Source organism: Ctenocephalides felis, unplaced genomic scaffold (assembly GCF_003426905.1).
Source record: "Ctenocephalides felis isolate EL2017-DRISC unplaced genomic scaffold, ASM342690v1 CF-g0.4_SCAFFOLD_01492, whole genome shotgun sequence".
NCBI lineage: Eukaryota > Metazoa > Arthropoda > Insecta > Siphonaptera > Pulicidae > Ctenocephalides > Ctenocephalides felis.
The window spans coordinates 57,102,699-57,127,775 of NW_020537646.1; the positions used below are offsets into that span (position 1 = coordinate 57,102,699).

Here is a 25,077-nt window from a genome sequence, read left to right on the forward strand (position 1 = left end):
TATTTATTTATTAATTGTATTTTGACTCTCAACCAAACGGCAAACAAAAGACGGTGCGATTGCATAGTTAATTTAATGTAGCTTATACAATTATAACTAGATAGTTTTCTTGACGATTGTCTGTGATGTGAGTTCAAATCAAATTCATGGTCTGTATCTGATTTATTTATGTAACCTTTCTACAGTGAAGTTCTTTCCAGTGTTATTTATGCTGAGTTTATGAATTCTGTCAGTAACTCGCTCTAGAATTTCATAAGGCCCACTATAAGGTGGTTCAAGAGGCTTCCGTACATGGTCTGCTCCGAGAAATTTATGTGTATGTGCCCATATCTTTCAAAATGAACATCTTGCCCTTGTTATGATGAGAAGTATGTGTTGGTTTTAATGCACACATGATTTGGCGATGATTATCGAAGAATATTTGTGGATTTGTTGAATTATCGGATACATTTAAAAAATCACATGGAAGTCTCAACGTAGTTCCATTTCTGGTAGTGATGCTTTGATATCTTCCTTAAATGAGTTTTATAGACCAAATAGCACGTAAGGTAATATCTTGATCCACGGTTTAGTGGAGCACATCAAAGCAGCTTTCAATGTCCAATGCCAACTTTCCACGAGTCCATTAGCCTCAGAGTGGTAAGCTGTTGTGCGTGCCTTGTTTGCTTCAACTGCCTGAGCCAATGACTTGAATAGAGCAGACTCAAATTGTGTCCCTTGGCCAGAAGTTATTGTAGTTGGAGTCCCAAACCTTGAAATCCAGCACGTAAACAACGCTTGTGTGACTGTTTCAGCTGTGATATCTCTGAGTGGTTTCGCTTTTGGGTCATGATGGTGAGAAGCAAAGCCTTCTCCACTTAAACAATATGGGAAACCATTAGTATTTGGTAAGTAAATGATATCAATATGGATGTGAGAAAATCTTCCATCAGGGACAGGAATGTGCATAGGATTGAAGCGGTTGCGGACTTTGGACTTTTGACAGGAGATGCATTGACGAGTCCAAGTATTAATATTTTTTCCAATTCCAAGCCATACGTATCGTTTGCGGTGTTTTGAATGTTGCGATAATGCTTGCATGAGAAATACCTTGGACTACTTCAATTGCAGTTTTGCGGAGGTTGTGTGGAAGATAGGGTTTAACAAATATATTCTCGATAATGCAATAAATTGAAAAACCATTCAATGTAAATTTGTGAAGTTTTAAAGATGTTTTTCCGTCAAGTAATGCTTTCAATTCCGGATCCAAACACTGATCAATACTTATTTCCTCAGTTGACAGTTTTGATGGTATTTCTATTGTGTTTATCCTTAAGCGGGTGTTTTCTACTATATTTTCTTCGCTTTTCACATATACAATTTCAGTGGAAAATTGGGAAATATATTCAAATTGTCGTCTCTCTCTATCTAAAGCCTTCTCCAGTTTCTGCTGAAATGCATATGTGACTAGCTTGTGATCAGTCTTGATTATAAAATAACTTCCATCCAGAAGATATTCAAAATGCTTTGTTGCGGCAAAGATGCCAAGTAGCTCTCGATCATAGGTTCAATACGTCTGCTCTATTGCTGTTACCACAGTTTTCTGGAGTAGAAACCGATGGGTTGTCAGGCACTATTTTCTTCCTGCTCCAGAGTAGCACTAATGGCTGTTGTCATCCGTCACCAAGCAGGTGTTGGCTGAAGTATCTGGATATCAAATTAGTGCTGCTTTGCATAAGCTTTCTGTACGTTTTCAAAAGTTCGAAGTGATTCTGGGTTTCAGATTGGAATTCGAGTTTTGTCCTTCTTCACTGAACTCTGTAAGTAATTGTTTAAGGGTGATTGTATTTTTGCTGCTTTTGATACTGACTTCCTCTAGTGATTCACCATTCCTAAAAATCTACGCAGTTCCAGATTGTGGAAAGTTTAAAATTTTGTACACTAGTTGTGTTGATGGAGAATAGCCAATTCAACTAAGTTTGTACCCCAGAAAATCTACTTCATCCTTGACCATAACGCGTTTTTCAATGTTGATAACAAGTGAGTGCTCTTGCGGTTGCCCGAACACTACTTACAGGTGACGATGATTTTGTTCCATGCTCTCAGACACAATCAGGATGTCATCCACATATGAAAACAAAGTCAATATCTTAGCAATTTCATTTTAGTATCGCTAGAAAACTTGAGTAGCATTCTTCAATCCAAACGGCATGCCGATGTACTCAAACAATCCCCATAGGGTTGCAATGGATGTTTTCTGAATGTCCTTTTCATGCATTGGGAACTGATGATAGGCCCTGGCGAGGTCTAATATGAAGAATTTTTTTTGTGTGATGCTGGAAAAACATCCTGAATTAATGGAGGAGGATACTTATCAGGTAATGTACACGCATTCAGCTTCCTGTAGTCACCGCAAAGCCTTCTTTGCCACCTTCTTTGCTATATGAATAGGCCTTGCTCTCGGACAGCTTTATGGTTTTAAAATGCCATAAAGCTGTAACCATAAAGATTTTGGATTTTGGCTTTTGTTGCTGTAAGTTTTGCACCAAAAATCTTCCTGAACATGGCAGCAACTGGTAGACCTCTTGTAGAGATTCTATGTGCAAAAGAAGGCTGTTTAATACTTAATTCGTGTTGTTTATTGGTGAGAAAAAATATGTTGTTAGTAGATTCTTGAACGGTTGAGAGGTTGCTAAGAATCTATTGTGGAGTTGTTGATTTTATCAGTTTTCAGAACTTTTGCATCAGAGGTTAAGTCTTTGTTGAGGTCAATTAAGATGTTGAAGTTGAATTATGGGCGCTGCCACACCAGCAACAGTGAATTGCCAAGTGAAAGATCCAGCTCTAAAGTCTTCTTTCCAAAAGTAGGTATGCGGCTGAAGTTGGCTGCGTACAGGACAAGATCTTCCTTGGCACGTCCGATTGCAAACTTTGTAATCTTGAGGCTTGCTTGTTGTGGTCATCACAGATGCTATACCACAGGCATCTAATAGTCTGCCTGCCATTTCTCCAAAGGCTTGTAGCCCAACATTATTAGTAATAAGAAGCAGCGGACGAACATGTTTTGGCAGTCTCGTCGCACAATCTCGTCGCTCACTTCATTATTTTGAAGACCCACTATTTCACGAAGCAACTGTGATGGCTTGTCATCTAGTGTATAATAATATAACAATAACATGTGTCCTAATGGATAACCAAAAAGGCGTTTTTTACATGTTTATTTCTAATCTCAAAAGTCGTTAAAGATTAATTTATTGTATATAGAATTATTAATTTATCTGTACTTATCATATCTAAACTAAACAAATCCCAATAACGAGCCATCGTAAGCCTTTTATCACGTAAAACATAAAAATTAACTTCAGCGAGCATCGCTTGGGTTAGCCCGCTAGGATAAGCCAACAAGGCGCGAGCAGTGTTCGTGCGTGATCGTTAGCTGGTTAGTTCTTTTATGGATATCCCACGTTATTTTGAAAAAAGTAAAATTACACCACTGAGAAGGGATGTCATCCCTTCCCGGGAAGTGGCAAGGAAGTCTAAATTATTTTCATTTTTGAACTTGAGAAAAGTTGAACGTAATCCCAAATTTTAATACAAATTGGAGCACAGCTTTATTGACTTGAGTAAATATTCCGTATCCAATGTAAACATATGAATTTTTGACACAATGATACTTCTAAATATTTTTTTGAAAAAGTATCTTTTTTGTATTGTGATTTAGTAAAGTAAGGCAATACACGACTGCATCAGTTAAAAAATAGTAATCTGACAAATTGAATTATATAGGGTATATTCGATGCGCAATCACTGACAGTCCACAACCGTCAGACGCATGCGCAGACTGTTTATCTGCCAAACCATATACTTTATCTTAAATTGTTTTAATTTTTGGCACATCTCAGCTGATTTTCAGCAATAATAAGGTAGACATTACATTTTTCTTATTCATAATCATGAATATATTATATTCTAATATTGTCTTAGCTCATAAGTGAATTGAAATTTTTGGCAGATTACAGTTTTCATTTGCTTTTAATGCCAAACCATGCCTCAAATATTATCAATGTCAAACATTGATAAGCGGTTTCTATAATCTATATTATATATATATATATATATATACTATATTTCTATAACCAAATACATCCTAAAAATTCTTTTGACAAACTTCAGAAAAATTTATCCAAATCCGAATAATCGTTTATGAGGAGTATCTTTTTATACATCATTAAAAAAGAATTGTATACGTAAGATATATATATATATATATATATATATATATATAGATAGATAGATATATATATATATATATATATATATATATATATATATACATATACTAGTATACCCAGCCTCGCGTTGGGACGGCTCTTATTAAAATCCACCTGATTAAAATTTGAATCCGTTTGACAACCAACATTTCAAACTTTTTGTAATAAAAAATTCATATCAATCCCAAAATAAATAAAATCGGGATTTAAATTTGAATATGATGGATTAATACTATTTAAGATATATATATATATATATATATATATATATATATATATATATCTTATATATAAAATTCTTCTGTAACAATGTAAGTTTCAATAATCCTCCTAAACTATAATTCGGATTTTCATGAATCTTCCTGAAGTTTGTTCGGGAAATTTTCGAGAATGTTTTGATTCATAGAAATATAGTTAGATTGTAGAAATAAATGGAAAAAATTACAAAAAACCGCTTATCATTGTTTGACCTTTAAAATATTTAAGGCATGGTTTGACATTAAAAACAAATGACAACTGTCATTTGCCAAACATTGCGAATCGTGTTCTCAACGCACTTTGCGAACAGATTCGCCGTACGAATTCGTGCAAAGGAGACGAGCCATAAGTGATTGCGCTCAAATATATTCAATTTGCGGTCGTTTTGCCTCACTATACTAAGTCTCAATACGACAAAAATTACTTATTCAAAAAATTATTTAGAAATTTCATTGTGTCAAAAATTCATATGGTTGGCATTTTGTACGGAATATTTACTCAATAGAGCGCTTTGGGTCTGAACTTTTTTTTACTGTTTTCTAATTCGTTTGGAATTTTGGAATTAGGCTCATCTTACTCTCAAGTTCAAAAGTGAAAACAATTTAGACTCCTTTGCACTACCCGGGGGGATGCCATTTCTTTTCAGTGGTGTAATAACGTTGGGTGTGGATAAAATAACTAATTATAAGAGAAAAATGTTTAATAATGTTTTTTAAAAAAGCAAATACTTTTCAAGTTACTGGCTACTGAAAATTTGTTTCTTTTTTGCGTTTTTCATCGTTTTTTGCTAATATCTTCAAAAATATACACTTTAACGAAAATCATGTAATGAACAAAATTATATCAATAAAAATCCTAATAAATCGCTGTTTTACAGTGTTCTAGGAACAATATCAAGTTAATTATCAAAATGGGTTTTTATAGTTCTCCAGATAAGCTTTAAAAGAAGTACTTCTGCGTGTAAAATGAGTGAGCTGTCATGCAATTAAAAGACGCATACAATTTTTTTTTTCATTTAAATCAAATAGTTTATGAGTGCCATTTCCACCAAAATTAAAAATAATCGTTTTCCATCTAGAATTAACTTGGTTTGAGAGATCTTGACGGATTCTAGAAAATACCATAACATTAGTACAAACGATTTTCAACAAACTCATGATTTCATAAAAAAATCTATTTAAAAAAAAAATCTCATTATAATATCTCTGAAAGAATACGTATAAAAGTATATATATGAAAATTCAAGGTATTTTTCAGACTAATTATTGCTTTTTATTATTTTTTTGTTACACAAATATTGATAAAGTTCTAATTGTTTAAAGAGTGCGCGGCTGTCCAACCGGAGTGTCTTTCGAGCCCTTTAACCCTTCGCCGTTTCAAAATAAGAGAAGTTACGGTAAAATTTATGATAGAAAAGAGAAAATAAGTGAGATTACGGTAAAATTTATGATTATCAAACTATACAAAATATCATAAACATTTGTTTCTCTCAAAACACATTGTATGCTTGATTCCCACAAATACTCCCTGCTCAGTGTTGACCTCACACTAGTTCAAATACGCACGTCAACATATCATATTTATTTGGTGGGATGGCAGATTGTAGTAGAGGTGTGAATTTTACATCTTTCAGGACATGAATTTTTTTCTCAAATTCATGAAAGTATGAACACAACCGCATTCCACCACAGCTGAATAAGATTATCTGGTATAATCAGCAAAGTTAGTAGAACGTTACACGAACTTGTCGTTGAACTTGATGAAGTATTTCAGACAGTTGGGTCGATGAGACCATCGTCTACTTGATTCCCACACACACACAGATATGTATATATACATATATATATATATATATATATATATATATATATCGAACAAAAAATCCTCAGTATATATATATATATATATATATATATACTAGATGACCCTACAGACGTTGTCCTGTACCCACCTCTACGTTTTTTTAATATCCTATACTAAAATTTATACCGTTCAGTCAAAAATAATCATTATTGTTTTTCGAGTTACTATTTACACCAATATATGAGTGATGTTAAATGTAGTACTGTTTCAAATAAAATGATTATTCTCAATTCCCACAGTTAACACTTTAATTATCCCTTTAACACCCATGTAGAAATTAATATCGGTACAATATATTACCAATATTGGTTTTCTGTGGCCGTGATTACCTATATTGCACAAATATAGGCAAAAGTCGGTTCTGTGATGATGTCAACTAATCGATCAGGCCGACATTAGTCAATATTAAGGAAATATTCTCTATAAATGGCCTTGTCCGATATTGTCCTCAAACTAAAATAGAAATATTGATGCAATATTTTTTATCATCGGCTAATAAATATTGTCCTCAAATAGAAGAATAAATATTGATGCAATATTTTTTTATCATCGACTGATAAATATTGTCCTCAAACTAAAATAGAAATATTGATGCAATATTTTTTCATCATGGGCTGATAAATATTGTCCTCAAACTAAAATATAAATATTGATGCAATATTTTTTATCATTGGCTGATAAATATTGTCCCCAAACTAAAATATAAATATTGATGCAATATTTTTTATCATCGGCTGATAAATATTGTTCTCAAACTAAAATATAAATATTGATGCAATATTTTTTATCATCGGCTGATAAATATTGTTCTCAAACTAAACTATAAATATTGATGCAACATTTTTATCATAGGCTAAAAAATTTTATTTTCAAAATGACATATAAATATTGCTGCAATATTTTTTATCATCGGCTGACAAATATTGTCTACAAACTGAAAGAAAAATATTGATGCAATATTTTTTATCATCGGCATATAAATATTGTCCACAAATTGAAGTAAAAATATTGATGCAACATTTTTTATTATCGGGTACAAAATATTGTCGACAAATTTAAAAATAAATATTTATGCAGCATTTTTTATCATAAGCTAATAAATATTGTCCTTAAATTAAAAAATGAATATTGATGCAACATTTTTTATAATTGACTATTGAATATTGTTCTCATATTAATAATAAATTTATATTTAAAATGAAAAAAAAAATATCTTGTCTGGGATCGAACCTGAGACTACGACGCTAAGAGTCGGCAACGCTAGCGTTTAGCTAACGAGTCGCACAGAATGAAAACAATATACGCTCGATATATGCCTTCAAATATTTAAACATGTGATTATTTAGGCATACAAGGTAAAAGGTAAAAGATACGTAAAAAGTTTATTCAGACGAAAGATGCGGAATAAAATTACGAATAAAATGATATATAATTCAATATGTGTGTTCATATAATTATTTTCAGATTTTTCAATTTTTCTTGAATTTTAGCACTGCAACTCGCCCATAGGCCAAACCGTTTGAAATACGGAGTTGTGATATATGGAAGAAAAATTAAAAATTTTGAGACGATTCTAACAATGTATAATACTTTATATGGTTTATTTTACAATATGAATTTGGAATTTTTTCTTAAATTACAGGAGTCTAAATAGCTTATTTTCCAAACGATTTACAATACGAAATTTAGTTGTATGAAAGAAAAACTAAGTATTCTAAGACAAATTTAATAATGAATAATAATATATATTGTGGTTTCTTTACGAATTTATTAAATATTTTGAATTTAATAAAGCTATGAGTTTTCTATTTTTTGGCGCGGACGAATACGATTTGTATCGCTCCAGAATATTCGATGGCTTAAGCGCATTAATACAACAAAGCGGTTCTTCAATACATAGAGGCGTCATAGGCGTCCATATAGCGTCCCTTGACGAAATGTATTATGTGTTCGATTGTAAATAGTCAAATTATGTTTTAATTCAGTTCGAATTCAACCTTCGTACAGGTCACTTCGGGCACGCAAATAAAAATATTTAATTTTTATCAGTGTTATCTAACAGTGCGTGAGTCATAACGCACCAGTGTATTGTTCGTCGACCGGATTAACTATGGCGAGTCCCCAGCCGGGGGACTCAGGTATATCGCTCGCTATACCGCTTGTCGAAACCATTGAAATTTTAAATGACACTTCTACAACTAATTCTGAATTTGTCGCAAAACAAGTGAACTGTGTTAATAATGTACAACCGGAGTGTAATCAAGAATCCACAATTAATAATAAAACTAACGTAATGGAAACTGACAGTAATGTACCGCTGCCAATTCCCTCTACTTCCAAGGAAGGTTGGACTACGGTTAACAACAGAAAACACAAAAGAAATAATTCCGACTGCAGCTCTGAAGGTAATTCTGTGTCAAAAAAGCTAGAAAGTAACTACTGGCTGCATTCAACATCGAACAATATCTACAATGTTTTAAATAACATACAGCCAGAACAAACAGTGAATACCGCTGCTCCTATTCCAAAACCCCCACCGATCTTTGTTCATGGTGTCGAAAATATCAATCCCCTCACAGAATTATTAAGTGTAAATGCGCCAGGAAAATATAATATACAATTAATCAATAATACGCAGGTCAAAGTCACCCTCTCAGACGCTGAAACTTATAATAAAATTCTGAAATTACTAAAAGAAAAAAATACCGAAATGTATTCATTTCAGTGCAAATCGGCACGTTCGTTTAAGGTCGTCGTTCGGAACTTACACTCCAGCACAGAAATTGAAGATATCGCCACAGAAATTACAACTCATGGTCACAAAGTAATGCGAATCACTAACATGAAACACAGGTTTACTAAGGCTCCTATGCACATGTTTCTTGTCGAATTGGAACAAAATCCCAACAACAAAGAAATTTACAAAATCGAATTTATTTGCCGAACTAAAGTGAACATCGAGCCTAAAAATCCAAGTAAATCAATAGTCCAATGTGTTAATTGCCAAAGATACGGTCATACTAGAACTTACTGTAATCTGAAACCGCGCTGCGTGAAATGTGCCGGCGATCATCTCACAAAAGACTGCAGTTGGATCGATCGTACCAATAAAAACGTAAAGTGTGTCCTATGCAATGAAGGCCATACAGCCAATTACAAAGGATGCAAAGTCTATCAGGAAATGTACTCTCGCAGATATCCTCCCCTGCGTCCTAAACAAACAAATCCTCCTTCCTCCTCTAATCCTATCACCTCAAACACAGTTAAACCCGGAATCTCGTTCGCTGTAACTGCTCGTCAAAATAGCCAACTACAACAGGATATAAACAATACCGAAACTATCAATCATCATCAGCAAGCTAACGACATAACAGAGTTAAAATCTATAGTTAAAACTTTAGCGGAGCAATTAAACACAGTCATGAACTTATTAACCGCCGTCGTAGCTAAACTCAAGTAATGCAACACTTCCTTCAAATTGCAGTCTGGAATGCCAACGGCTTGGCACAACACAAACGGGAATTGCAAATGTTCATCCAACTTCACAGCTTGGATGTTATTCTGATCTCAGAAACACACTTTACTTCCAGCAGCTACCTCAAACTTCCCGGTTTTTCGACGTACACAATCAATCATCCGGATGGTACCGCACACGGTGGATGTGTAATATTAATCAAATCAAACATAAAACATCATGAATCGCAGCACTATTGCACAAACTATCTTCAAGCCTGCTGCGTTACCATTGATCATCCTTCAAATAAACTTACCCTAGCCGCAATCTACTGTCCTCCTAAACATAAAATCTCGAGTGAGCAGTTCAACAATTTCTTCAACTTCTTGGGACCCAAGTTCATTGCAGGTGGAGACTACAACGCTAAACACATCTTCTGGGGCTCAAGACTAACCACTACGCGAGGCCGGCAGCTTTACCTCTCTATCCTGGACAATAACCTACTACACGTATCGTCTGGCGAACCAACCTACCTGACCTCCTCGACTTCTGCATCACAAAAGGCATCCAACCTCACCACATTTCAGCTAAATCAAGTCTTGATCTTTCTTCGGATCACTCACCAGTCATCATTTCATATAACTCCCTGTCTCCTGTCCAATTAAATAATAGGTACTTAACAAATAACAGCACAAACTGGTTTACCTTTCAGAATTACATTGCTGATTGCTTACATTGCAACGTTCCTCTAAAAACTCACGATGATATAGGAGCAGCAGTGTACAACTTCAACAAAATAATTACAGAAGCAGCAACCTTTTCCACTCCAAAATCCCAGACTTTTACTACGCCTGTTTGTCCTATTTACATTAAGAAACTTATAGCCCAGAAGAGAAAACTCCGCAAAATTTGGCAATGTACAAGATCTCCAGCCGATAAACATAATCTAAACAAAGCCTCTAGAGAAATCAAACATATACTGTCTGACTGGCACAATCAAAAAATGGAAAATTTTCTAATAAACCTTTCTACTACTGACAAATCTCTTTGGAGGGCTACCAATAAACTTAAACGTCCCACACAAAGCAATCCGCCTATTATTATTAAAAATGGACTATGGGCTCGCACCGCACAAGATAAAGCCAATCTCTTTGCCGATCACTTTGAGAACGTGTTTACACCTCATCCACCGACTTGTGACCCTTTCCTGGAGCGCCCAATACATAATTTATTAGCCGATAAAACTAGCAGCCAGACTGAATCACCACTCAAATTCAGTATCTCCGAAGTCATAGGCACAATCCGTTCATCAAAATCCGGTAAATCTCCTGGAATCGACAATATTAGTATTAAACCATTACAAGAACTTCCTCCTATTGCTTATAGATACATAACTATACTTTTTAATGGAATTCTAAGAACTCTCCACTTTCCTAACTGCTGGAAGACAGCAAAAATAATCCTTATACCAAAACCAGGCAAGGACCCAACTTTACCTGAGTCATACAGGCCTATCAGCCTTCTCCCTTCACTCTCCAAAATATTTGAAAAACTAATCCACAGCAAAATTAAAAACCTAATGGTGTCTTCCTCTATCCTTCCCACCCATCAATTCGGCTTCTTAAGTGGGCACTCCACTATTGAGCAAATACATAGAGTGGTTAACTATATAACTAATTCCTTCCAAAATAAACTCTATTGCTCTGCCGCTTTTCTTGACGTCAGCCAGGCCTTTGACAAGGTCTGGCACACTGGACTTCTTTTCAAAATTAAAACCTTACTTCCTGCTCAATACTTCCTTCTCCTTAAATCATACCTACTAAACAGATCCTTTTTCATTAGCATAGGTGATCAAAATTCTTCAACTCGGCCTATCTGCTCCGGTGTCCCGCAAGGAAGTGTACTTGGACCCTTGCTGTATCTTTTATATACTCATGACTTACCCGTTACAACTAATACGGTTACAGCAACATTTGCGGATGATACGGCAATTCTAGCTGCCCACGAAGATCCCGCTCTAGCTTCACACCTCCTACAATCAAACCTGGATACACTGCAAGACTGGCTTAGCATCTGGAGATTCAAGGTTAACAACCAAAAATCAGCTCACGTCACCTTTGCACTGAGGAAACATACATGCCCACCAGTGACTCTCTTCCATAATTTGCTACCCATCAAGGATAATGTTAAATACCTGGGACTTCACCTGGATCGAAAACTCACGTGGAGAACACACATCTGCCAAAAGCGTAAACAACTCGAAGAAAAGCGAAGACAACTATATTGGTTGCTGGGTCGTAAATCCAAAGTGTCGATGTCAAATAAAGTTTTGATATACAAATCAATACTTAAACCCATTTGGACCTATGGGATTCAGCTCTGGGGTACAGCCAGCCACTCAAATGTAGAGATCTTACAGAGGTTCCAGAATAAAATGCTTAGGCAAATTGCCAACGCACCTAAATACACCCCAAATTGGTTACTCCATGATGAACTGGGTGTCTCTTTCATTAGAGACGAGATTCCTAGACTTTGTCTAAAGTATCGTAATAGGCTCACCTTTCACCCAAATAACCTTGCAAGAAAGCTGCTAGAACCAATCCAATTCAGAAGACTTAAAAAGAATTACCCCAACGACTTGTTTTAGGTTTAATAATATGTACTAATTTGTATTTTTCTTTTGTTTTGTACAATCTATATATCACACTGTAAAGAACTGCATCACTGGATGCAGATCTTAGCTTTTTCTATCTTTGTTAAATTCTAAGCCATGCAATTGATTTTATATCTCCTGTAGATAGATGATCAAATAAAATTATTAAAAAAAAAAAAAAAAAAAATTATGTTTTAATTAAGAAAATAGTGATAATGTGCGTATGTGTGTAGTTTGTGTTATGAGTTATAAATTGTAAATAAATAACAGTGAGAAGTTTTGTGTCGTGTCTCATGTTATTATATGTCTGAAGCTGGAATTTTCGAGATTATTTTCAAAAAGATTTGCATGTCTTCAATAACCTTTTTACACTAAGATTTTCTAAATTGATCAGGAGTTTAACAGCATTGAGAAATCTGCCGTATATATTATGTGAAATATTTTATAGACATCAAACATAACATAACCTAATTTCTGGTAAGGAGAATTTTAAGCGCTTTTTCTACTACCAGGTAAAGGCATATAATATTCCTCAATATTATTCTGTCTATACATTTAAAACTCATACTTACTTGTTTTCAGGAAATAATAATATAGTAGAGAGAAAAAATTTCTATACTTTCATATTTATAAAAGGTAAGCTTTAATAGTTGCTATAATATATATTAATATAATAATATATAATAATAATAATTATATAATTGTTTCCTTCTGCATTTAAAACGTGTTCTTATTTATTTTCAGGTAATATTGTTGTAAGCGCAGAAAATAGAGAAAGTGGTTTGCTTAGTAGTAAAATTTTATCGAAAAGGTTTTCATCAAAAGTTTGTAACTAAATAAGTTATAGAAAGGAAAGATATAAATTTTGACAGAATAATCATAATGTTTGATAATAATAAACGCAATGTGGAATGTCAATAAATCTGTACATTTGCATAGCAAGATTCTAGACTATGATATGAAGTCATTATTTTTTAAGGTAAAAGTAGAGTCAATTACATTTTACAATCTCATTTTAACGCTTTCATAAATTATTTATATTGATAATATATAATGATATATAATAAATATATTAACAAGGAATACAAGGTTTTAGATGATAATACAAACTTGGACAAAAATATTTTGGGGTTATGATTAAAAAAGTTTCCCAGTCACTGTTCTAGACGATAAGATAAAAGTTATCATTTCTAAAGGGAAGAGTTAAGTCAATCCTATTTCATAATCTTATTTCAATGCTTTCATAAATATTTCATAATGAATAATAGATATATTAACAAGGAATACAAGTTTTAAATGACAATGCAAACTTGGTCAAAAATATTTTGGGGTTATGATTGAAAAAATTTCCCAGTCACTGTTCTAGACGATAAGATGAAAGTTATCATTTCTAAAGGGAAGAGTTAAGTCAATTCTATTTTACAATCTCATTTCAATGCTTTCATAAATATTTCATAATGAATAATATTTATATTAACAAGGAATACAAGTTTTAAATGACAATGCAAACTTGGTCAAAAATATTTTGGGGTTATGATTGAAAAAAAATCCCAGTCACTGTTCTAGACGATAAGATAATAGTTATCATTTCTAAAGGGAAGAGTTAAGTCAATCCTATTTCATAATCTCATTTCAATGCTTTCATAAATACTTCATAATGAATAATATTTATATTAACAATGAATACAATATGTTCAGATGATGTACAGTGTTTTATCGAGTGACGATGCTATAAATAGTTAAATTAATTTACTTTTGTTACTGTTATTCGATTATAATTTACTTGATATATAATATATCAAATGTAATGTAGGTTTCCCAATGACTGTTCTAGATGATGAAATAAATATTTCATAATGGATAATAAATATATTAACAATGAATAAAATATGTTCAGATGCTGTACAATATTTTATCGAGTGACGATGTTATAAATAGGAAAGTTAATTTGCTTTTGTTATTGTTATAAAAAAAAATACTTGATATGTATTAATAAATATCCATTAAAAAATAATCAATATTCATGACACTTTTGTGTTTTATGAATAATCATATTTTTAATGCTGTTATATATTTGTATCATTGTTTATATTTAATAAATGAATTTCCACAAAAACATTTTTAATAAATTTACGTTAATGTTCATTTCAGGTGTTTTATTGTTAAATAAATGACATTGATTTATGCGTTATATTATTTCAACTTCAAATCTTCAAATATTTGTGTAATATTTCAACATCAGTTATAGGTTTCAGAATAATTCAATAATTAATAATTCTAAATGTTCACCAGCCTTCTGTCTAATGGTATATTACCTCCCAACATTCAACAATTTGTAGGCAACATTGGTTCCAAATTTGCAAATATAGACCAATATAGACCAATGTTGGTTCCAAATGGCCAGATATAGACCAATATAGACCAATGTTGGTTTACCTATATGGCCTCAATATAAAAAATGTTCAATTTTTATGACCAGCCGATATTGGTTTCAAATTTGACCACTGTAGATTGTATATTGCTTGTAGATTCAGACCATATAAATTTCTACATGGGCAAATATTAAAATATGTTCAATAAAATTATATATTAAAAATTATACACTGCGATTCATAGAACAAATTTATTTCCAATAGCTCAATTTATTTTATTGAATTTAAGGGTATTATTTTTAATACTACAATATTTTTAGACATACCTGTAGATGTGGATGTTTAAATGAATGATTTTTTGTTTATTCACGGCTAAAATATTGATTTTCCAAATTTATCACCATGTATTTATTGTCATAGCATAGATACGCATGTTGAAAATTGAAATCTTTTAAAAAGTATAACAAATTCAGAAAGAATTAATATATAGCATGCGGTCAAGGTACAATATTACCTTGGATTTTATAAAAATAAGTCGGGTTTTCCTTCCTGACGATATAACTCTAGAACGCACGAACCGATTTCAACGATTTTGCATTCTTTGGAAAGTATTTAACAGAAAAGCGGAAAACACTTTTTCTTTTTTCACATACAGAGTCATCTCTGATACTTAGCATGTACCACAAACCAATATTTTAAGTAGATGATGCCGGTAGATACATTGTTTGACAGCTACTCATTACCCTTTCAAATATAAAACAAAAAAAAGTTTTTTCGTCTTTCTCATGAAACCATCTGGTGACAGAACGGAGTTCGCTGGGTTTGCTAGTAAATATATATATATATATATATATATATATAATATATATATATATATATATATATATATATATATGTACATAATAATAAATAGTAGTCCGCCTGGAGGCAGGTCCTTAGTATGAGTGCACCACCAAATCAATAATTTTCATCCCCTCCCTTGTTTATTCCCTTTACCTATTAATTAATGACCATTACTATTAATTACTATTAATTAATGACCATTAGTCACTTTATATTAGTTTTATGCTTCCCGGTTCTGTACTTCGGCTTTCAGTTCCCTGTATTTTCTCTACTGATGTAAGTCGTCAAACAGCTGCATTCTTTTTCTTCCCATTTCTTTCAGTCGTTCTATTTTGCCTTTGAGAATGTCATGTAGAAGGCACTTTTATTGCAGAATGGGTCCGATCCAGTTTCTTTGCCTTTCAGGATCGTGTTCAGTAGAGTTCTTTCTTCGCGCACTCTTCTCAGGATTTCTTTATTTGTTATTTTATAGTCCAGTTAATTTTCTCGATTCGCCTTCAGCACCAAAATTCAAAACTTTCCAAATAGTTCTTGTCGGTTTTTCTTAGAGTCCATGTCTCTGATCCGTGCAGAGCAATTCTGCACACATAACACTTTATCAATTTCTTCCGCAAGTCGAGAATAAGTCAGAATGCTTCCTGAATATATGAAATGATCAACATCTTTGATTTTCCGCTGTTTTCTTCAGAGGATATCATCTCGTTTTGATACTCTCATAACTTACGATTTCAACAATTTTGCTCATCGTGTTTTGTAGCTCAATTTCGGCTTTTGATATCAACACGAGATCATCAGTGTACCTTATGGTGGTAATTCTTCTTCCTGAAGAAATTGAAAAATCTCTTGCGCCTTCAAGTGCCTCGTTGACGAGCCTTTCTCCGTGCAGATAGAATAGGATAGGTGACACACAGCATCCTTGTTGCACTCCTCTTCCTATTTCAACGCTGTTTGTGTCTCCTTGATTCACTGAAACCTTCACTTTCCATCCCATATAAAGATTCTGGACTAGCTTGCGGTCTTTTCAATCTCGATCTTATTTTCCAGTGTGTGAAAGCAAAGTCATCGTCTTGTAATCGCTGCACTTGTTGGATTTGGTCTTTTTCTAAACAGCTGTCATTGTAACATCCAGGAAGTCCTCTGCCCATTCGCCCGTTTGCTATATTTAGTTCAACAGTTTAGTCAGTTTCCTTAATCCGTTGATGTCCAGCTCTTTCAGCAGGTCCACCGATATGTTGTCATCCGTTGTCGCTTTCTTCCTTCTCATGTCATTTATTGTTCTCTCTACTTTGCATCTCAATATGCACAGTCCCTTGTCGTCTTCGTCCACCTCTGGCTCTTCTTCGATCTCAATATTGTCAGGATGATTATTACCTAAATGATTATTCGGATTTTGATAAATCTTTCTCAAGATTGTTAAAGGAATTTTTTAGGATGTTGTGATTATAGAAATATAGTTATATTGTAGAAATAAATGAAAAAAATCACAAAAAAACGCTTATCATTGTTTTACATTGAAAATATTTGAGACATTGTTTGGCATTGAAAACAAATGAAAACTATCATCTGCCAAAAATTTCAATTTAATCATGAATCTAGATTCATATTGAGACTCATCATTTTATTTAAAGCAGTTCTTCATTTAACATAGCTCATATTGATGTATATGAATTTTAGTGTGAAAAGTAATTTAAAAGAAACAATATTTATTATTTTTAGGTAGACTGAGATGATTTTCTATTCCCAAACTATATTTGAATGGAAGTCTTTTAAACGATATAACAAATTCAGAAAAAAATAATATATAGTGTTTGCGGTAAAAGTACAATATCACCCTGGATTTATTCTATTGAGCAAATCATATAGAGCAATAAAATTCTAGCCTTTCATAATTTAACACAACCATAATTAGGGCTTCCAATACCGTACCAAAATCTGAATACCGGTACTCGATATTTGAAATTTGTAATACCGGGATCCCGGTATTTATACCGGTATTATTAATGAAAAATTTGCTAGTCATATTTTTATTTACCGCAGTTGTTATATTGACATATTAACATTATTATTGTTCTAAAATTAGTACATATTAATAATTTTATTACATAGAGAATAGGAGTAGATAGATACAAAAAAAACGTGCAAGTAAATAATTATATATTTAACTTGTATTTTACATTTTACATTTAATAGGCTAGTATGGAATTATATATTTAAGGATAAAAACAAATTCAATTAATAAAGTATATATTGTTTATTAAAATATGTTTTTAAAAAATATAAACAATCAATTGTTTAATCTTCAAGCGAGGACCAAATTTTAGTACAAATATAACAAGCCGATAACGTTTTTCTCATTCTACATTTGTCGGCACAATTTTCATAAAGAAATAATCCGAGTACATTATAAGTCGATATGAATTAGTACTTGCAATTGTTAGTATAGTGTACATATTTATGTTATTTTAACTATATATCACTCGATGATTTTACTTGTAAATTTTAGTTATAATGAAATAATAAATAAATACGAATGATTGATAAGAAGATATACAATATAGAGAATTATAACGAGTCGATTGCATATTTTGTTTAAAATTCATTGATATTGAATTAGACATGAGGACAATGCACGTGGACGACAAATAATTGTTATAAATGGGTTTCATTCTTTAGGTCGTATATAATATATAAACAATCGCTTTATCTTGCCGATGTGTCATACTCGGCAGAGTTGAGTCGGTAATACACATAAACAATGTAAAACTTATGAATGTGTATTGCGTAAGTTCAATTCTTAACAGAATACTGATAATCCCGAAATACCGATATTTTTGGTATCAATACCGGTATTGAATACCGGACAAAAATCGTCCGGGATCCCGGTATTCGAGATCACGTAATCCCGGTATTGTAAACCCTAACCATAACATAACAGTACTACATGTTGGATTATTCTAATTTAATTTTTTATTATTTAAGATATCCAAAATTGCATCTTAAACTCCTCCTAATTTATATCGTAACGGCCGAATTGTATGTATTCATCTTTACTTTCTCATTTGTTGTCTTAAAGTGAAATTTTTAACGTATTTTAAAAATATTGTGCAAAGATTAGTAAAATATGCACATAAATTATATATTTCTGAAACGATATTTGATATACTACCTTACAATTTTCATATCCGAATCTTGTGTTGGCGCCCCCTTAGATTGGCGCTCCTATTTTTCTCATGCGTCGTATTCAATGTAGGAGCGAAGCGGCCCTGATTATTACTTAATTTTATTTTTTAAGTGAATTAATTTGTCAAATCGGTTGGTTTTGTGTTTTTTCTTATCTCGGTATTTTTGATTTTATCTAACTTTCTGATATGCAACATGTTCCTCTCTAGCCCCCTTTGACAGGTTCTAATTTTATTTATGGTTTTAGATGAAAACTTTCGCGTCTGGCAGCCATACGTAGGACATGGTAGCAGGCTAGAGTTCAACACATTTGTTTTGATATCTATCGGCATATTGATTTTGAAGATTTCTTTTAATTTCCAATATTTTTTCTAAGTTGATTGTATTCTTCTTTCTACTTCATGGTTTTCCCAATTATATGTAATTATCGACGTAATTAATTGGTTTGTTATGGACTAGTATTGGAAATTTCCGTCTGTTGTTTGGTAATGTTTTAGTTTTGGTTAAATTCATCTCCTGGCCAACCTGGACGCTGGCTTGATGCAGAGACTCTAACATGAATTGCATTCTGATTCTGATAAATGCACAATGTCGTCCGCAAATCTAATATGGCTTAGATGTTTGCATTTTATATAGATGCCTAATTTACGCCAATCCAGCTTTCCGAAAATGTTCTCCAGGATTGAATTAAATATTATTGGTGAGAGCGGATCCCCCTGCCTTATGGGAAAACTTGGGCCGATAGACTCTAGTTTGATCCTTTATTTGATGTTATTATATATACTTTATATATATATATATATATATATATATATATATATATATATATATATATATATATTGATGAGTTATTTAGAATCGGGCAGTAAAACTTAAGTAGTTTTGAAATACTTTATTTATCCATACGTTTTAGTCTTCATCGAGACCGTCATTCAGTGGAACTAAAAGATTTTATATGATGTAGGAGGAAAATAATATAAAGTTATTGAACTTATATTTAAGTACTTACAGAAATTAATTATACAAAAATACACTATACTATTACGCTGTGATAAATCAAGCTATTAATAATTGGAACATTTAAACTAATTATTTTTTTGACAATTTTTGGTTACATTCTACTGTGTACAAATTGACTAACGTCTAAATATTGAATGAATTGTGTTTACAAATTTTGCGAAAGTGTACAAAGACCGACAAACATATGTTTTTTGTAAAATAATATAATAATAAAAATACACGCTTCATTCAGATAAGGTGGCGTTTTTCAAAATGGTCGAGGATTATTTTATAGTCATTGCAAAGCGAATTGTTGTCAGTTCTTAAATTTATGGCTGTATCCTTGTGTAAAGATATTAAGCATCCTTCGCTAAATCGTCTTTTAAATAAATTATTTTCGAAATGTAGGATCGTGGGATTAGAAAAATCAATGTTATGTTTGAGCTGATTAATGAGATCCGTTAATTGTGTTTTATTCTATTTCTTATTTTTAGAGTTTTTTTTGTGTTGTGATGTTCTTTTGTGCAAGTTTTGGTTTCATCTATGTAGACGCAATTACAATTCAGGCAATTAAGCTTATAAACTAGATTACTTAGGATTCTTGGGTTAAATTTCGATTTTAATTTTGTAAAAAGAGTTGAAAAAGTGTTTTCGGAGGTACAAACTACTCTAATATTATTTTTACTGAAACTTATAGTTCGAATGTAGTTTTCAAGGTTTGGATTATCAATTGAATTATTGTGACGGTTTTGGAGATATAGGATTCTATTTTTTGTTATGGATTGGATGAGGTGTTGTGGGTAGGAGTTTTTGGTTAGGATTTGTGAAATGAGAGAGATTCTTTCTTAAAAATTTACTGTGTGATAATAATAATGCGTGGTCTATTATGTTTATGATTGTGCCTATTTTGATAGAGAGGGGGTGGTAAGAATGGTAATTAAGATAACGGCCTGAGTATGTTGGTTTGTGATACCAATCAGTTATTATATTATTGTTTTCGCGAAAGAGTTGGACATCTAAGAAACTGATAAATTTATTATTTTCTAATTCAGAAGTGAATTGTAGGTGTTGGTTGTAGGCATTAAAATAATTTACCAGAGTTGTTGTGTCACTGTTTGGGATGCATGTTATGATGTCATCAACATATCGGTAGTAAAAAACTTGTTTGTTGTAGGAATTTAAAATTGTGGATTCTATGTGTTGAAGGGCTATTTCAGCTAAAGGTGGGGAGGCTGGAGATCCCATTGGCGTACCAAATGTTTGGAAATAGAATTTACTATCGAACTCAAAATATGTGATGGAAATTAAAAATTTTATTGTTTCTCGAAACCAGTGTAGGCAAATTGTGGTATGGAAAGATATATCGTGCCATTTTTTAGTTATGGCTTCAAGGATAAGGTTTAATGGAACGTTTGTAAACAATGATACTACGTCTAAACAAATTAAAACGTTATCATTTGGAACTGTAATTTGTTTAAGTTTTTCGACAAACTTGAAAGAATTTTTTTATGTGAAATGGGGATTGTTTGGTGATAGGAGTTATGGAATTGTTTATATATCTTGATAATTTATAAAGTGGTGAGTTAATGTCTGATACAATAGGACGGAAAGGTAAGTCAGGTTTATGGATTTTGGGAAGACAGTATAATCTTAGTTAACCGTAGTTGCCACAAGTTTTTAAAAGTAATTTTTTCTCAAATTTATAGTTTCTTAAAAATCTAATTTTTTCGAAGTAAAATTTTTTCAAAAATGTTAATCGTTTTTAAAAAAATAATAATTTTTGGTACGGAAAGTTCCAGCAATTTGCCTTAAGGCACGATGCCTTAATTGCCTTAAGACAGAATTCCACTTACAGCTAGTTTTTTTTTTCTCAACCCCTTGCTCTAGCAAGCTTTTCCATATGCTGATGAGTGAAACGGAGTCGAAAACTTTCTGATAGTCTATGAAAGCTAAATATAATGTTCTCTGTTGTTCCTGGTATTCTTCTATGCTTGTTCCACGGGTTGTTTCATTTATAGTGTTGTACTTATTCTTTTGTTAATAATTGTAGAGAATAGTTTGTACAGGCTAGGTAGTAGGCTAATAGGTTTTTAGTTGCCAATATTTTTGTGATCTCGTTTTTATATATTAGTATGATGTTTGCTTCGGACAACTTAGAAGGCGTTTATAGTTTATAGTACTTAAACAGTTTTTTTAATTTTAATATGCGTTCATATGTTGATAGAGTATGGCAATTTTTATTGTTGTTCTTGTTGCTTAGTGTTATAGTTTTTTTTGCAGGGTTGTGGTCATAATCCTCCACGGTGACCAACCGGGTTGGAGGATCTGTTATGTTAAGTTTCATTGAATAGTTGTTTGTTGGGTTTATATGGAGAGGAGCAACTGTTCGCTATGTATTGCTTTTTGTACTTTCTTGGCGCTGTGTTGTGTTTTTTTGTTAGGAAATTTAGCATGCTCGGTTAGATTACTCCTTTCGGGAATGCTGTTAGATCTTTTTAGCGCTATCTCTTGATGTCGTGGCTTATTTTTGTTTGTTTTATGTAATTCTTCCTTTATACATATCCTCTGTATGTTTTAATGGCCAGGCAGTAAACTTTTTTTTGGACGTTTGTTTAGATATGACTAGTTTATCATATTTTAGGAAAGCCATGTTACCATTTTCTCTCTTTATTCGCAGCTGGTCTTATGATTGTCTTCTTTTTTCTAAGATCTGTTTAACGGAATCTTCTTTCATATAGTAGCACGTGTCGCGCAGTGCTTCTTTCTGTTTGAAGATTTTTATCTTTGTACTAAGTTTTGAGAAAGATACCAGAGTTGGTTGTGGATTATCGCAGTTTAGCCTAGCCTTCTAACCACTTGTATATCGGCATCTACTAATTCGATTGAAAAGTGTAGATCTAATCAATTGAACATATATTTTTCTAAGGCGTCGTATGAAAATTCCAGTTCATCAACGTAGTAGATTCTCTTTTCTTTGCTTTAGTTTCACATGTTTCTCTTACAAAGCAAGAAATTTTTCCTCTGTTGATGTTTTGTGTGACCTGTTCTGTAACATTCAATATACTGTTAAAAATCTCTTTTTTCTGGTCGTCAAGTTCCAGCAATTTTTTTAAGAGTTTTCATAATATCATCCATGATTCTTTTGGAATTAATGTTATAGTTTGTTTTTTGTAAGTTACACCCTCTAGTGGCAGCGATGCTCTGTCACTGATACCATGTTTACACAAACAGCAGCAATTCCGCATTGACTCACACGATGGTCGTACGCACTTGGGCTGCTCCCTCGCCATATATATACAGTATCTTATATTATTTTAGTTTCTAACACACCTTAGCTGCTTTTTTAGCAATAATAACGTAGACATTTCATTTTTCTTATTCATAATCATGAATTTATTATACATATTCTAATATTGTGTAGGCTCATAAATTACAATTTCTGGCGGATGGCAGTATTTATTAATTTTTAACTCCAAACAATATCACAAATATTTCCAATGTCAAACAATGACATGTTATTATTTTTTTCCGTTCATTTTTATAATATCAATATATTGTTATAATCTTAACAAACTTCAGAAAGATTTATCAAAATCCGAATAATCGTTTTGAAGGAGTATATTTACATACATCGATACAGAAGAATTTTATATATAAGATACACATGATTAGTCTAATTAAAAAAAAATCTTTTTCAGGGAAAATGGTCATTTTTTTATGCAAACATACTCCTTTGATTTCTTCAATTATGCCGGCATCCATAGGCCTGTCATTCTGTATTCTACACCGCGAATCTATATATCGGATATTACTGTTGAAACAGATTATAATGGTGATATTGGTAAGTGTATTTTTAGTAATGGGTGGTTTGATAATGATATTGTAGATATTTAATGTAATTTAGTTGTTAGAGTCAATTGATGTCAATAAATATGCACGCAAAAGGTAAATAGAGCAGTTTTGTCAAAGAAAGCAACCCTAGTAGAAATGAATCGTGGCGCAATATTGTACTTTATATGGGCTCTATATTGTTTACCAATATTGCTATAATATTATTCTGTTAACATTTTCCCATATAAATCCAATATTAAAACCAATATAGGCCCTATATAAAACCAATATTGATAAACAATATTAAAATCCCATTCAAAACTGCTATAAGCCCAATATTGAAAACCAATATAAGATTAATATAAATAAACAATATTTACCCTGCATAAAAAACCAATATAAGCTCAATATAAATAAACAATATTTACCCCAAATTCAAAATTATTATTTAACCCACATTTAAAAATATTATTTAATTTATATAGAAAAACAGTATTTAACTCATTGATATAAGAGTTTATTTATTCTAAATGAATACATACATTTTTAAATAGTTTATGTATTGAATTTTAATAATTTTATTAACAATTTACACATTATTTTATGATAAATATTTTCAGCCATTATAATAATTTGGAGGATCTTAATGGTAAATCATAATCTCATCTTTGTTAATCCTATCGCCTTAATTGTCTATTTATAAGTATTTTAATTAGTGATGGAAATTCTTATATTATTTGGATATTTTCACACATGTTTTAACATTTTCTTGCAATCGATCACGATTACACCTGAAATAAGATAAAATATATTATTTTTTATCGCAATATTTCTGGAATATATTGATTTTATAAACTCATAATAAATTCAATTACTTAGCTTTTAATAAAAAAGCATTTCTGGCATTATAGTTTATTAAAAACTCATATTTTCTAGAACTCGATCACAGTTAAATCTGAAATAATTAAAAATACAGTGAATATAAATATTTAACATTAATTTAAAACAGTACAATTATAATTTTAAATTAAAACAAAAAACTGTTGATGGAAATACGAATATCAAATATTCAAAAGCGATAATAAATTATTGAAAAGTCTGCATTTAATAAGTTTGTTAATATTTTTATTACCTTTTATCAAATCCATTTTTGCTATGTGATAGTTTTTATATTACAGCTGATTTTACATCCATTTCTATTTAGTCAATCTAGAATATATAAAACACATCATTGTTTACTAAATATGTATGTTGATTTATATAATATAAGTAATAAATATACTTACGTACTTTAACCATAAAACTCAAAATTGTGTTATTTAACAGCTTGATTTTAACTTAATATTTATTCAAAATTCACATACTAAGTTTTTT

At 31.8% G+C, this 25,077-nt stretch overlaps 1 protein-coding gene across 1 annotated transcript in view; it reads left to right on the forward strand.

Moving 5' to 3' along the window:
* LOC113371439 (beta-glucuronidase) overlaps positions 1-25,077 on the forward strand; it is a gene marked incomplete at its 3' end in the record, with an annotated part of 608,953 nt that overhangs the window by 163,198 nt on the left and 420,678 nt on the right. The window contains 2 exon segments of the mRNA XM_026612065.1: positions 2,728-2,740; positions 23,571-23,713. Coding sequence (XP_026467850.1) covers positions 2,728-2,740; positions 23,571-23,713 — 156 coding nt within the window.